The sequence below is a fragment of the Acanthochromis polyacanthus genome, chromosome 1, assembly GCF_021347895.1.
Source record: "Acanthochromis polyacanthus isolate Apoly-LR-REF ecotype Palm Island chromosome 1, KAUST_Apoly_ChrSc, whole genome shotgun sequence".
Taxonomy (NCBI): Eukaryota; Metazoa; Chordata; class Actinopteri; family Pomacentridae; genus Acanthochromis; species Acanthochromis polyacanthus.
This window is the reverse complement of record NC_067113.1, coordinates 24461582-24477613: the sequence shown is the minus strand read 5'-3', so window position 1 is coordinate 24477613 and position 16032 is coordinate 24461582. Positions and strand designations below refer to the sequence as shown.

The following is a 16032-nucleotide window of genomic DNA, read 5'->3' as shown; positions in this document are numbered from 1 at the left end:
ACGTTGGCAGCGTAGAAAGACGGAGCTAATAATAGACCTCCTTTCACAAGCCTCCCTTTATACCCTCAAGAACATCCACACTCTCCTTCATACATGCACAATGAATCCATGTTTTCATGGCCTTTTCTATATAAACTGTCTATATTTCTGCTTCAAAAGCTTCCCGTCATGATGCAGCTGCTTTGGTGTCCCTGTTCGGGGCACAGCAGGGGCATTTCCCAAAATAGAGGACTGGTTATAGGAGCAGGCATTCTCTTTGCTCAGGATTATGAATGTTCTTAACCTCCCCAACCCCCATCCAACTCTGCCTGCCTCCCTCTGCCCTCCCTCTCTGCTGGCTATTGGTGTTTAAATGTTGGCTCTGCAGGAGATGGTGAATATTTGATCGAGAATCAGCAGGACAGGGGTGCGATACCCTGTTACAACAGGATCTGACCCGTGCCAGTGGTCCCAGGTTCCCCATCCGTCCCCTCTGCTCAGCTTCACATTCACCTGGTTATAAATAAATGTCTGATCCCAATCACCACAGAACCAGGCCTGGAAGCATTTTCGGGGACGCAAATGTTGATGCCAAACAGACCGGCTTAAGAGGAAACATTCAAAATTTAGCAGCATTTTATGACTTTGTGGTCTTTGCTGTACTTTTCTCTCCCTTCTCTTTCATATTCTCTGTCTCTCTGGTTCTGTATGAAGCTACTGACCCTGACCCAGTTCACCGCATTACCCATTCTTGGTTACAAATGCTGTGGCTGCAAAAGTGCAAGCCTTCATGTCAAATCAGCAGCATTCACAGAGGTGTATGCAACCTTTTACATCATTCATAGTCATTTACGTGCTGCTGCTTCACCTGTGCGTTTGCTTAAAATAGCAACATTCGAGCTTGCTCCTTCCCTCTGCCATGTCATGTCGTTTCCATTTCAAGTGGCGCTGACTTTTTTCCATCCTCTTAAGTAAGTCGGTATGGCGACATGCTTGCGTGGTACACAATTTGTGATGACACTGTCCATGCTACAGTGAAATGCAAAACCAACAAAGTCTAAAAATGTTAACATCTGCCTCTGTCATTTCAGAAAAAAAAGATTTATGCTTTCTTTCAGTGCTAATTACAATGCTAAATCCAATATTATAATGACAAATGTCACAGAAATATGTAGCAGTAGATTGAACATCCAGATGCAAATAGTGAATCAAAGCATTCCTATGCGAAATAAATGAATTATGATAAATGATAAAATGATAAATACATTTTTAATTATTTGAGGACAGGTCTCCTCAGATTTTTGCCTTAAGGTTTTGTCTTCATCCTGCTAAGTCAGAATGGTCCAAGTCAGGCCCAAACTTAGAACTTTGAATCTAAATTGGCAGTGTCCAACTCTTGTGAAGATTTGCATGATGAAGTTGTTCTTCAGGAGTCACCTTCTCTAGCTTTTTCTCAATTAAGGCATTTGCTGTGAGAATGGCATCAGAGTTTTAAAAAAATGTGCGGTGTCATATTAATTACTTTTACCCACTTATTAGAATAATTTGATATTTTTAGTTGACAAAAACAGTTGTTAGGGCTCTCAAGTAAATTAATGATGTAACATTTGCACTTGGAATGTTTCCATCCATGTTTTATAAAAACTTAGTGCAGTAGTTTCAGAGAAAAGATAAGATAACCCTTTATTAATCCCACAGTGAGGAAATTTGCAATTTTACAGCACAAACGATAGCACAAACATATAAGGAATGTTGCATAAACCTAAAAGTAAGCCAAAATACACAGTAGTAGTTCTAAAAAGTGAATATTGCACAGATTTTTTTGAGTGCAAAATAGTCACTATTCAAAGAATGTGTTGATGTTGCACCAAAGAGATGTATGATAGCTTTTGTAATGTGGTCCAGATGTATAAAAATCCACTAAATGTCACGTTTTGCACTTTCACACGTAGAATAAAGGTTTTATAAAAATAACAAAATGGATTAATGATGGATTTATTTTCTTCCATGACCCCATTACAGTAAACAGAAGAAGGGAATTTTGCTCAAAAATCATAGCTACAGATAGAAGTAATTTATTGACTTAGCATTTAATGAAAGAACTTGATGCTTTTTGAATTAGAGTCTATTGTAGAGAGAGATTTGTTGAAGCCAGCACCTCGTGACCCTCTCTGGTATTGCACTTTAAGGCACTTCTGCACTGACTTCAGCCTATTCACTTTCAAACTCCTTTTATTCTGGTTCCAGAAACAGTGTCCACTATCTCAGTTGCTCATGACTGTGAACGAGAGCTGAAAGATAATTTTGTTAGTGAATCAAGACTAAACCAATCTCCATGGATTGATAAAACCCCATACGCTCAAATATCTCATCCATGATCCAAGATTTTACCTTTACCTTTTAAGTCTCGATAGCTCACTGTGTAGACAACATGATTGGACTAGATCAGATTAGTTGAAAGTTTAATGAACCTGTGGTGAAAGTGGGTCAGCAAAGAACTGGATGGTATAAACATAAATCCAGTGAATAAATACACTGAGCTCTTATTATAGTAACAATATGCTCATTAGCAGTAGTAACAGTCGTCCTACCAGATCTAAAGGTTTAAGGTGGGATTAAACAGCATTTCCAACAGTTTTCTCTTCTTACAGCCGAATGTTGGTTTAGTAATTTGCATTTTCAGCCTTTTATTATTAATCAGACATATTCTCTTTTGGTTAGGTTGCCATGGATACCATTACAGAGTTAACATCAGGCTCCTCCTTACCTTTAAATGTCACATTTTATACATGTGTTGGACGCGTATACAGCACACACACACACACATAAACAGGCATGTACACACACAGGTTATGTTATGTGAGTTTTTTTTAGTGTGTGACCTGGATTTCAGTAGCTGGCGTGAAAGCTGCCATGAGAGCTCACGCGAGCACAGAACTTGCTGCAGGGATGCATTACTCCTTCTGCAAACACACACAAAAAAAAAACACGACTGCTATGCTCCGGGACACACACTCGCGTGGAGACAACTCACACACGGTGCGTCAAATGCGCCTAATGAAAAGTGCAGAAATTACTCGTTCGCTGTGACTCGGCGCAGACACAGATAATGTTGTTGTGTGATCTCCTGACCCACATTCCTGTTCACACATTTGCCTAGTATCATATAATGAGATTAACTCTGTCAAACTGGCACACAAAGTACTCATACGCAAACACACACAGTATCTACAGTACAGTATCTCCTTACTGTATCTTCCCCTCTTGCATTTGCGTATCACCTTCTGTCTCCCTGTACCGTCGCTGATCTGTGAGGAAAGAAGGCAGTGACCCTTCTGAGGGAGGGATGAGTGCCGAATCCTAAAGGATGATGACATGTAAAATGTGTTATTCATGCTCGTGCTGACCGGGTGCTGTCAGGCAGAGAAGATGTAAACACAGTTAATTCTTCTTGCTAACCTCTTTTTCATCATCCAGCTGATCAGAAAACGCATGTTCGGTGCTAATTTTGGCTTCGTTGATGGTTGTGTCGGCTCCTTTGCCTCCCACTTTGGTCCAGAGAGAGTTATCGCAGCATCTTTTTGGTGCATTTTCTTGAAATTTAGCATTCACGCCTCCACTCAGGAGGAACTTTGGTGACCCTGTTGCTGTTCATTTTTACATTTCTGGAAGTTACGGCACCTACACTATTCGTTCCCATCAGTTTTAGCCGTGTTTTGTGTCAGAATGTGATGCAATTTACATGTATTTGCTTTTTTTTTTTTGCTGATGTGTGTGCGGACTGTAAAAAATTAGACCCTCCCCGGCTTTTTCAGCTTCCGATGGACTGATTTTGGACTCACGGTGGTCTGTCATAACAGAATCAAGGTCAATGAGTCGAGCAGCAGGTGCATCCCGTACACTCCTGTGCGATACTGTATCTCTGTGAATAGAGATCTGCAGAATATATAGGTCACTGTGCCCACAGCTCTCTCCTCTTTCCGCCTCTCCGTCTTTATCTCTCTCGCCTCACTGTGGCTAATATGTGAAGTCAGTTGAAGAGGCTTGTCTCCCCTGGCTCTCCTCCTGAATCATGCAAAGCAGCTTCAGACATCAGAGAGCTTTGCAGGAAGACTGTATGGAGGCTGTACGAGTGTGTGTGAGCAAAGCAGGTTATGTATGCAGCAGTTTCGCTTGAAAGTAGAAACAGGAGAAAATGATGAAAGAGAAGAAGTGTCTCGGAGAGTGAATATTGTCAATAAATCCCAAAAGACCAAATTATAGTAATGAATATTGTCATATAGCTACTTCTTTTGTATCAGTATGTCTACGCTGGAACCATGTTTTCCAGACATCTGCTTTATGACGGAACTTTGATTTCAATCAGTTGAGCTGATTATAGTAGTAAAAACAGCTTGAAAACTGTGTGATTTAAATGGTATCAGGTTTGTGAGTTGTCGTTCTAAAGCAGTAAAGCATTCAGAGATGGAGAATCAGATTTTTTCCTTTCATGGGATTTCATTTCAATATGAAAACCTCAGAACAATGACAGCCTTATCCTTTATCCTTGGCGTCGACGCTTCCTGACTTAGTGAGAGATGTTCTGGACAAATTGGAGTTGCTTAACCCTCCTTCACTTCTACATCACTCTCACTCTGTCTTTCTGTCGCTAATTCGATGTCTTCCTTCTGTTCCTCTCTCGAATGATGAATTATTTAATATGAAGCATCCCATTTTAGACTCTCTGGGTAGTTAAACTTATCGTGTGTACATTTGCATCTCATACAGTACAGTTTGAGTGTGTTCGTGTCTGTTTTTGTGTGTTTGTTAATGTGCAGCGAGAAGCCATGCACAAAATGTGTGTTAAAACCCACCAGAGGGCAATGGAAGAAGAAGACAGAGGCATCTGCAAAATCCTTTTTTTTCCTTCTTCTTCTTCTTCTTCTTCTTCTTCCACTTGAGCTGCATTTTATTTCGGTCACTGACATACTTTCCCACTTTGTAGTATCTCCTCTCTCTGAATTGTTTGTGGATGGGTTGTCCCAAGTAGTTTTCCCTAAACATCTGTCTGCTTTAACTGCTATATGTAAGTACAGTCTGGCTGTAAACCCAGAACAGTTTCATGGAAAGCTACGTGTTTTAATTTTTCAGTGAGGCCATTATTGGAGACGGAGCTTTCATTAAAGTTGCACTCCACAGACTTTACAGAAATTCGGTTCACCTGTTATGAGGAGAATTTCTCATCATTCAGCATTGAAGATTTTGTGAACCCTCTGACATCACTGTGGGATAATTTTGTACTATAATACAAGGTCCTGCACTTCTATGGAAACAGCAAAGCCATGACGAGAAGTAGTGAAATGTGACACATTTATACTGCCGTAAATCATTAACCTTGCAAGCAAGTTGATTTCTCGCGATATTTGTGAGTTCACAAATCTCTCAAGAAACTATCTTGCACCGCTCCCACATTCACTGTTTGGACAGAGCCAAGTTGGCACGGGCCAATCACGCAGCAGTATTCGTGTGTGGGGCGGGATATCCGGGTGTGAAGACGACACCAAGCGCCAGTAGATCAAAACAAACATGGCAACGGAGGACAACGATCGTGTAGATGCTGCTATTAAGTCAGTTTTAGCTGAATCTCCTATCGCTTCTTTGAAGGAAGAACAACAAGAGGCGCTTTGCGCATTTCTGGATGGTGAAGATGTTTGTGCTTTTTTACCTACGGGTTTTGGTAAGAGTTTAATCTACCAATTGGCTCCGCTCGTTGTGAAGATCCCGCGATTGGCTAAAAACAAACCTGTCAGAGGCGGGACATACTGTTGCATTGTCCAATCCGTGCCTCTTTCCTCCGAACGTATTTACATGGAGCGGTCGCAGATTGATATTGTGGAGTACTATCAAGTACTACACAATTATTAATCTGGCTATTGCCAGGTTAGTAAATCATTAAAAACGCTCAAATAAAAGTAGATTTTCTGTGATAGTTTACTCTATTAAAATTGAAAAAAACCTGGAGTCAAAATGTGCAACATTTTCCAAGTACCAATTGGTATTAGAAATGCTTTAGAAAAGAATAATGATACTACATATAGATGTTTTACTATCAGCATTTAAATTTATTCCCATGCTTCCATCTACACCGCCTGCAGTTCAACCCAGATAAGCTTAAAAGTCGGAATTTTTGACGTGACTTTTATATACAGCTGGGTCACTAATGATAATACATTTTTAAATTATATTTAATCAATTTCCCCACCCAATCTGCCAGTCAGATGAGTTTATTTTAGGGACAATTAGTGTAGTTTTACAGTTGTGATAAATGCTTCTTGTTTTTAAAGATAACATGCTGCTGGTTTTTAGAGCTCAGAGGGTTAAAGGCTGTGAAAACACCTCTAGTAATGTCATCAGGATCACCTTAGAGTCACAATTTTTAACAGAAAGTCTGAGTTTCGAAGGAATGAGCGTGTTGAAGTCATGTGATGCTATTATGTAGTGTAGAACCAGTGTTACTGTAATCACAGTAGGAGCTGAAAGTCAGGATAACACAGTTGCTGCTGGAACAATTGTGGCTGTTCTATTGTTAATCTCAAGGTTTAAGTTAAAGTTATTGTCCCACATGGGAAAATTTGGGACATCAGCATCAATAAATCACAAACTAATGGAGGAGATGGAAATGCAAACCAAATACAAATGAGCCAGTGTGCAAATGTGCCAGGGCAGAGCAAAGATACAACCAGAGTGCTAATTGCTATTACACATATGAGTGGGGATGAAAGAGACATGGAGTCTGTTGGTCCCCAAACAGCTGCCCTGAAACAACAGCCTGAAGGACAGCAGCTTGGAAATGAAGGTTTAATTGCAAAATTCCCCGTTTAATATGGACATAAAATGATGAATTTACTAAATATAAATATCACCATTCATCACTGCTGTATGGATTATGTAGTTTGTGGAAGGAAAAATGCAGATGGAAGATTGTAATAGTAGATTCTGTGCATCGTCGTAGTAACTTAGTTTAAGTCACTCATTTTTTCTATTGCAAAGCTTTATTGTACCATATTGCTGTACATGGACAAACTTGAAATCAAAATTTCAGCTTTGAATCCTCTTAATATGATCAATATAATTAGTGACAAACTTATATGTCAGTCAGTATCAGTAGTCTCATTATGATAATATGTCGTACAATTACAAGTAAAGGCACCAAGTGGGTCAGATATGTCAGTAACATGCCATGACAGCTTAAAGTAATATTAAAGCAGTCATAGAACAATAGTTAAGATGATAGCAGGAATAAAAATGTGCTACCGTGAATGGATCTGCATGTTACGGTTAAAAATAGGTTAAAATTACCTGCACACTTATTGGTGAATTGTACTTTTTGATGCATTTTGTTGAAAAATCTGATTTCAATCAAACTAAAAACTACTGCTTCTCCCTACTAGCAACAATTATTCTCATAAAATAGGCGAAGTAGACTGAAATGAGGCAAGTGGTGCCTTTGAGGTTTGACATTTCCATCGTCCTCGTGTCCTTTTTCCACTCAGCACATGTGCTGATGGGATGTGTTTGTGTGTGTGAAGCCTTATCGTCTGTTCTGCTGTAATTTACTGCGGTTTGCAACAGCATCCTTGACTTTCTGATTGAAATTGTTCCCAGCAAGGCTTCAATTACAGGCAGGGGTCTCAGATTGAGCCATTTAGGCATTAAGTGAGTGTTTGTGAGTAGTCCATGCACGTTAAATACACAGAGAGAAAAGGCTGGCGCTATGGAGGAAAGGTAGCAGCGATACACAGAGAAAGACGAGGGAAAAGGAAGCCGTGGGAGGTAGAAATGTGGGAAATGCAGTGTGGGGCAGGCAGAGGGGTAAATTAATGAAGAGTGGGATGATGCCAGAGAGGAGGATATGGAAAGAACAGAGAGAGGAGAGGAGTGAATGAAGGGGGAAGGGATGAAAGAGGGGTGACACACAAAGAGAAAAAGAGATGAGAGAGACAGAGAAGTGATGTTTGACACATGAAGGCATGCAGAATTCAAGGATAAAAAAAAAAAATCAGACAGCGCCCGAGAGTCGGAGAGAGTGATTTAATAGAGTGAGAAAGTAAAGGAAAAGGCTGGAGAGAGAAGCTTCATCTAACACTAATGGAATCGGATGTATTTTTGTCTTTCTATTCTCGTAGAAACATGAATACACCCCAGTTAATGACTGTTTCTGCACAGCCGTTACTAACCTACATGTCAGTGCTTCTCATCACGTAGAGAAACGTGTGTCTAATGCACATCAGGACGCAGAATGAAAAACTGAGAGTAGCAGGAAGTAACATTAATTAAACCAAACTAAACCAGATACAGATCAGATGTGGATCAACATTATCATTCATTTGGGATTGTGTTTCTGGCCAAAGGCTGAATCTAAGTCCAATATTCACTCTTGGTCTCATCTAGCTCCTGAATGTGAAGCTTTTTAGCTGCTAAAATGATCTCTGTGTTCACCAGATAGCTAATATCTCTATTAGTAGCTGAACTTCAGAGAATTTTACAGATTTTTTTAAAAAATTGTTCTTGTTTCAGGATTCATTATTCTCATATTTTGTATGCGTTTTCATTTTTTTTGGCACTGTTAAAATGAGATTATCTAGATTTGCATCTTATTTTGTTTAAGCCTATATATGTAGTTAACCATCAGTGCTTAAATTTGACCTGTTTTATTTAAACTTAGGTCTTCTTTTCACAATTTTACTAATTTAAATACATGATTTTACCTCTTTAGGGGAGCACTTACACTTCTGTTTGCTCATATATGAACTCAGTACCATTGTTTTTTATGTTCTCATGTTTTTAAACTTTGTATTTTTTACAGTGAGTTGTACAGTTTTACATTTTTTATCTTTTAACCTGGAAAACACAGCTTGAAAAGTGCTATAAAAATGAAAATATTAGTTACATTTTCGACTCTAAAATCAAGAAATGAGCTAAAAGACTGAAACCCAGTTCCTGATAAATATCTGTGGCTTCTTCACTCTGCTTTTCACATTTAATTCACTGTTAATATCACAAAAGCGATAACGGCAGCTTGAAGGAATTCAGGGTGAGTTCATCTTGATTCTCATCCTCACTTAATCGTGAGTTCTGATTAAAACTGCAGAGAGAATCAAACGTAACAGAAAAGGCTCACAATGTTTCTTAGGTTTGACATTTGAAAACAGCAATTTTCATGTACAATAATATGTTTGCTAGCAGTGCTGGATCCTGATAACAACCCTCGCTGTAATACTCACTTGCTGTATGTGTGATTGTGCTTGTATAACAGAGTATCAGTGCTTTGATTGAGCGTTCTGACAGTAAAAGGTGAAGTCAAAGAGTCAAATGGACGAGGTCGTGGTGAAGATGCTGAGCTGGTCGCTGCTCCTATATCCCTCCATGAGTTATGTCTTCTCTAATGGAGGATGAGGGGTAATTGGGTCATTTCATCACAGCTGAGTGAGTGGAAGAAGCCCCAGCAGCAGCAGCAAGCACAAGATTTCCACACTTTGACATTAAGGAGAGGAAAAGAAAGAGAACAGCATCATGCACACAGGTTCCTGTAGTCGTCCACAAACAACAATACATTTGTTGGCAAAGCTTGCTGAGTTGTTTTTTTGCCCTAAGAAAACCGTCTGCACGCAACAGTGCAAGTGGAAGACGGTGTTACTGGAGTGAAATAGATTTATTTAAGAACAGGATGTCTGAATGCCTACAGCGCATCCCTCCGCCGCTCGCAACAGACTTCCACCACATCTGTTAGAGCAGCGCACACAGCGTGGACGCCGAGCTGACATATTAACAACCTGCTATTGTAAAGGCCGTGGTTTCTATTCCTGGACAAGTTGATTTCACTGGAATGAATGAATGACCTTCACGCGGTGTTAGCAGCACGTGTGACCCGAATACACGCCAAGCTGCTTCCACCTGTCAGGTCCTTCCACATCAGATCTCACCTCTTCTCTACATCTGTCTTCCCTCTTTCTTCTTCTTCTTCTTCTTCTCCTCCTCCTTACTGTCCTCCCCTCCCACAGCCGGGTTCCTCCACCCGTCTTGTCCCCTCCTGCTCTCCTGTTGCCATGGCAATGGATGACAAAGATGAGATAGGGGGTCTGAGGGGAAGAAGAGCCGTATAGCTCTGTATTCTAATCATGTGGTTTTTTCGTCATGTTGCATCACAATTAGCCCGGTAAAGCTAAAAATGGAAAGACCTTGCAATGCAGGAGTCTTTTTTTAATCTGGTGTGAACACGTTGGCTTTCTCGTTAATCTCAACAACGTGCCGTTAATATCCAGCGCTGGCATCGTTACCGACTTGACTACCAAAACTCAAGCATTATACCTTTTTGTCTTTGTTGTTTGCCTGAAGCACACAACACCGATTTACATTAGCATAGCACATAATGTAATGCAGTTTCTCCTAATGCACTCAGTTTTAGTGTGTAGGGAAAATTTTAAATTGGTGCTAAGCTGAGCAAATGCCAGGTAGCTTTATCTTACTTTATTTAGAGGACAAATACAACAGTAGAAATAAGAAAGTTAACAATTGTGTGTCTTTAAATGACAAACTGTTCATTTAAACAACAACCACTTAATATGTATTTTGGGATTCTCTATCTATACTTACATCTTTTTTGGTAGCTGCTTTTCTTTGCTAAGTCTGTGAACCCTGAGCAGATTCTGGTCGTTTTTTGCTCCTCTCACATTTTTGCTCACTGTGGGCTCATTTTCCATTGCAACAAAAATTCTTGCACCTCCATGGAAACAACACTATTATTTCCAGAAGCAGAGAGAGCTTAAAATGTCTTCTGTGCAGCATGGCAAAGTGATGACGCCATAAATCTTTAAAAACGGAAACAGAAAGTTGAGTTTCTCTGATTATTCATTTTACTAAACATGCAAATGCCTGAAATCAGCGTGTAAAGCATTTTCCAGGTGATGTTACCAAAACTGGACGACATGGGGACTCTACATACCCTACATAGGAATACAATTTCTTATTTCTTTCCATTCTTGGTTCCTATCTGCTCCGTGTAAACACAGCCTGCAGTTCAGCCAAAAATGCCCCTGACTGTTCGTCATGTGACTCCTGATCACAGCTAAGTCAGTTATTGTGTCAATGATGCACCAGATGTTTTTGTTTTTTGCAGAATTTGTGGATTTTTTTTAAAAAGAATGACACAGAAAAAAGGGATGAAGTATGAAATAAACCGCTTGTACTTAACAAGTTCAAATAATCACACATGATTAGTTCAAGGACTGACGGTAAGTTGAGAATCTGATGATTCTTCCTGTTTTTTTGTTCTTGTTTTTAACAGTTTTTTGACATATAAATAGTCTTTTAGGAATGCATTTTTAGGGTTTAAAGGGTTAACACAATATAGCTGATTTGTTTAATCTGTAGAAATGCACAGAAAAGGGAAGAAATTGCCAAAAAATATTGCAGTACACTTCAGGCTAAGGAAACTCCTGCAAACTTTATTCTAGTATTTAAAAAACAGATATGACAGTGGCATTCATCTTGTCATCCCACTGTGTGTCCTATTCCTTTTAACAACAAACGGTTGACATGTAACGTTCAATTCCCTGCCTACTTTAGTTTTCTTTAGCAAATAATCTAAATAAATGCTTAGCAGAGTAGTAGAGTTAATGAGCTATAATCAGTTGCCTCTTGCCAACCTGGTTTTGTGTTTTTTTTAGTGGGTCTAAAAGAGACGACAGCACAAGTGTTGCACATCTGGAGTGTATACGTTGTGTTAAATTGCTGTCCGATTGCTGCCAGATTCAAGTAGCAATTTCTCTCTATTTTTTCTACGTTCCACAAACGTAACAGCAACAAATTCAGTTCATCAAAAATGTGTTGAATCACAAACTGAAGTGGGCACAGCTCTAGTTGGCTGAGGTAAACACTGATACCCAGTTAAAGCAAATAGCAGCATTTTATTACAGTATGCAGTCACTTATGGAGCTTTGTGTGCCTTTCTGTGCCCCAGGTGTTGTACCTGCAGCAGGCCGAGGTCACCAGGGAGCGAGTGTACGCCATGCACCAGTCCAGCATCGACGGGGTGGAGGATATGTCTGCTCTGGCCGAGCTGCACGAAGCCGCCATCATGCACAACCTGTACCAGCGCTACCAGAAGGATGACATCTATGTAAGTGCATCCAGGCTTACATAGACCACATGTGTGTTTCTAAGGATGTGAGTGAGTGGGCAGGCATGTGTGTGGCCATTATGTGTGTACATTTTGTTTACGTCTTGAGGAGCTCCCCCACTCCTTTTCCTGGAATCTTTGCATGCGAGAGGCTTTTAGAGGGGAATCACAAATCATCTTATCAGACCTCCCTTACTGCAAATGGACGAGGTGGAGAAAGAGCAAGATAGTCTGATATAGTCCGAATATTGCAATTCAGTTGTATTTCTATGGTGCTGATTCACAACATACGTCACCTCAGGAAACTTTACATTGTAGTATCAAGAATTTACAAGAATTTATAAAGAGAAACCCAACAATCCCCCCTTGAAACAGTAGTTGTAAACACTGGGGAGGAAAAACTCCATTTTAACAACAAAACGCATCGAGCAGATTCAGAGACAGCAACCATCTGCCTTGGAGAGCAGAAAGAGAAAAGATGAGCAGTCAGAAACATCAAACAATAAAACAAATTGGTGAGGCCCATAGCAGCAGATCAGAAACATGCAGCTTTGGAGCCACAGAGGTAGAGGAAGAGAAGGCGGGGAGTAAAATCATAAAGTATAGGAGAAAGAAGACACAATGTTAATGGCATCCAATTGCAGTATTAAAATTTATGGCGAATGAAAGCGAGCAGAGTGGAGGAGAGGTGCTGAGGGCATCATGGGAGGTCCCACAGCAGCCTGGCCCATTGCAGTATAGCCTCGCAAACAGATCATTTTTTCACTGCAGTATGGTCTGACTGCACCTCAGTTATCTTTCTACCATAAACGGAAAATGCTCTGCTATGTTTGTATCTTTCTAAACTGATCACAGTTGTCATGGATGCTGTGAAGCCCAGGTGCAGTGATGGTGTCCTCTCAAAATACTTATGTTGAAATTGTCTTGGTCTTTTGGTTTGCATGCAGGGAGGTGAGCCTGATCCAAACCTTCTGTAAAACTTGAAATCTTCAGTGTGGTAGGTTGCAACCCAGATGCTGCTGCTGTTGTTTCCCTGAGTGAAAGGGATTTTGGTTGCACACAGCAAAAGAGGAGGAGAATGCAGTGCAAAATGCACAGACATTGGCAGATCTCATCTTCACTGCACATCTGTAGAGAGTAAATCAGACTAATAGCAGCATAACTAAGAGACGGTTTAGTATCATCTGAGCTAGCCTTAACCAGTAGCTTCAGATTTAGACTAATCTTAAAAGTACAGAGGGTGTTTTCCTCACAAATCCAAACAGTGAAATGGTTCCACAGATTCCACACACTCTGCTGCTTGAGGAATATCTCTAAAAGAGGACTGACAGACTCATATCAAGTCATAGTATTTTATTCATTTCAGTTGTTTCCCAACACAAACTGAGCTATTTAGGGTCTTTTCTTGAATACACTCTCATTCTTTGTGTCTGCAGTGGTAATCTCATTTGTTTTAGTTTTAATGATGTCATTCAGTTTTGGCAGCTTGGTGTTGCACTGTGAACACTGCTGCCTTTGCATGGGTTCAAACTTGCTGCTTGGCCGGGGCCTTTATTTGTAGAGTTTGTATGTTTCTCCTGAGCCAGTGTGGGCTTTTTTAAAGGTCCCCTGGCTTTCTCCCATGCATGACAGGCTAACTTGTGTTATTAAATGGAGGATGCATGATTGTCTCATTGTGCTATAAACTGGTGACCTCTCCAGGGCCTCGCATCGCCATCAAAGCAGATATAGTTTGGTATAGAGTGGCTGCATGTTATATTCTACATATTACTAGAAAAGCTGCACCGGGAACAATCTGAATAATTTCTCTCTGTCAGCAGGGTTTGTTCTCGTTCTATCTTGAAAAAAATAAGTGGCTTTGTTAAGCTGCTGATGTTCAAGGCCATTAACTGTGTAGACTTTGCTGCTGACGCTTTTCAGCAGCATTTAAATGAGTGAGACACGCAGTCATTACAATGAACAAACATTTCCATAGCTTTATGGTTTGAGTTTTGTTCACTAATTTGCAAACTGCTGTAGCTGTTTGTTTCTGTTTAAATGTGTAATGAATGACTGCATTAGCTGATGACCGTAAAACTTCAGCACCCACTAATGAGATTAATCTCTGCCTGCAGTTTTAAAATTGGTGCTAGAATCAATTAATTTATCATCATAAAAGGCCAAAACTAGCACATTTTTGATCATTTTTATGGCGAGCTAACAGCTAGGCGTGTGGAGAAGCCTGAATTCCTGGAAGATTACCAGACAATAGACCAATAATAGCCTTCCGGGGTGTGACCTAATCTAGATGATGAAATATTGTCCATACACAGATTTCTCTTAAGCTGATCATAAGAATTTCCCATGTGTGGGTCAGTTTTCTGTGTCACTGTGTGTTTGCATATTCATGAGTATATGTGTCCGTCAAAGCTTTTTTTATGTGCGTAGAACACAAAATGCTCAGCATAGGTAATAGGACACGATGGAGCGGCTGCTGACCTGAAGTTTTGTTGAAGGATAGAAAGGAAGGTGACCTATGCAGCACAAATAGTTAAAAATGGAAATCAAGCTCTCATCCTCCATCATCTCAGTGATTTGACTTCAGATTTTTAATAAAAATCTGTTCAATCATCGTTCTTAATAATCATATTTTCATCCTGCATTTCCTGCTTCTCCTCAAATCCAGATTATCATTAACACAAGATGCATGTTTTCTATACATGTGTCAATGTATTTATGCACTTAGGTGGAAGGGTATGTTTATATTTATTTGAAATGAAGTCAAGTGGCAACAAAAGATAAGGAAAAAGTCTATCATCATAAAAATGAACCTGTAATGTCACTTTTTTTGCTGTTTCCAGACCAACATCGGCAGCATCCTGGCAGCTGTGAACCCGTACAAGCAGATCTCTGGCCTGTACGACCCAGAGAGGGTGGACTTGTACTCCAAACACCATCTGGGCGAACTCCCTCCGCACATCTTCGCTGTGGCCAACGAATGCTACCGCTGCATCTGGAAACGCCACGACAGCCAGTGTGTCCTCATCAGGTGAGTTTCAACCACACAGGGCGTTTTCACCATTCAGTATATTAATTTATGTCGTTCGCTTGTCCAGCCAACCGCTGAATCCTTTATCCATTTATCGGCCCATCTACTAAGCCATCAATCCATGCCAGCAGATTTTTAAATCCCGGGATAGAACCGCAGAATATCCCAGCGTGCACTGGATGAGAGGGAATTTCCATTTCTGGAAAATCCTGCTATTCTTATCGTCCTACTTACCCAGAGTTACACATGCATTTTTTATGTCCCTGCATGCAGACTGAGCGTACAGTTAAAGGAGTGGTTCAACATTTAGAGAAATATCGTTTTTACTTCTTTGTCCAGGGTTGGGTGAGAAAATCAATACTAAAAAGCATTTCAGGGGACTCTAATGTCCCCTTTTAAGTAAATTCCTGATACTAAATAAATTCTAATGTACTATTCTAGATAAACATTGATTTGATGAGCTGTGTTGACATAACAATGTTGATGATTACTAAAACTTAATATTGTATTTAATTCATTCAGTTCAGTTCATTCATTCATTCTGTTCATTTGCACATTTCTGTATCCCTCTTGTATATTCTTGTACATGTTGTTAATTTTTCTTCCTATGTTATATTTTCTACATTTTAATCCTATTTCATTTTATTTTACCTTCACTTTACATCCTACCCTAATATTCCATATTGTTTTAGTGTTTACCCCTTTGTTAAATGTCTAAACTGAAATTTCCACGAGTTATTTAAAACAAAATTCACATTGCACTAGATTCATTAAATTGGCTTGATAAATAAATTTCTCTCTACTTTAAAGGTTAGAAAAGCCCTGCATATATTCGATTAACTGCTCACTGGTTTGTTCTGGTTGTAGC

At 39.9% G+C, this 16032-nt stretch overlaps 1 protein-coding gene across 1 annotated transcript in view; it reads left to right on the top strand.

Annotated features, from left to right (window-relative positions):
• The window catches only part of myo10l1 (myosin X, like 1), a 58842-nt gene that overhangs the window by 16499 nt on the left and 26311 nt on the right, over positions 1-16032 (top strand). The window contains exons 3-4 of the mRNA XM_022201116.2: positions 11978-12136; positions 14977-15164. Of these exons, the coding sequence (XP_022056808.2) occupies positions 11978-12136; positions 14977-15164 (347 nt within the window). The remainder of the gene's footprint in view (positions 1-11977; positions 12137-14976; positions 15165-16032) is intronic.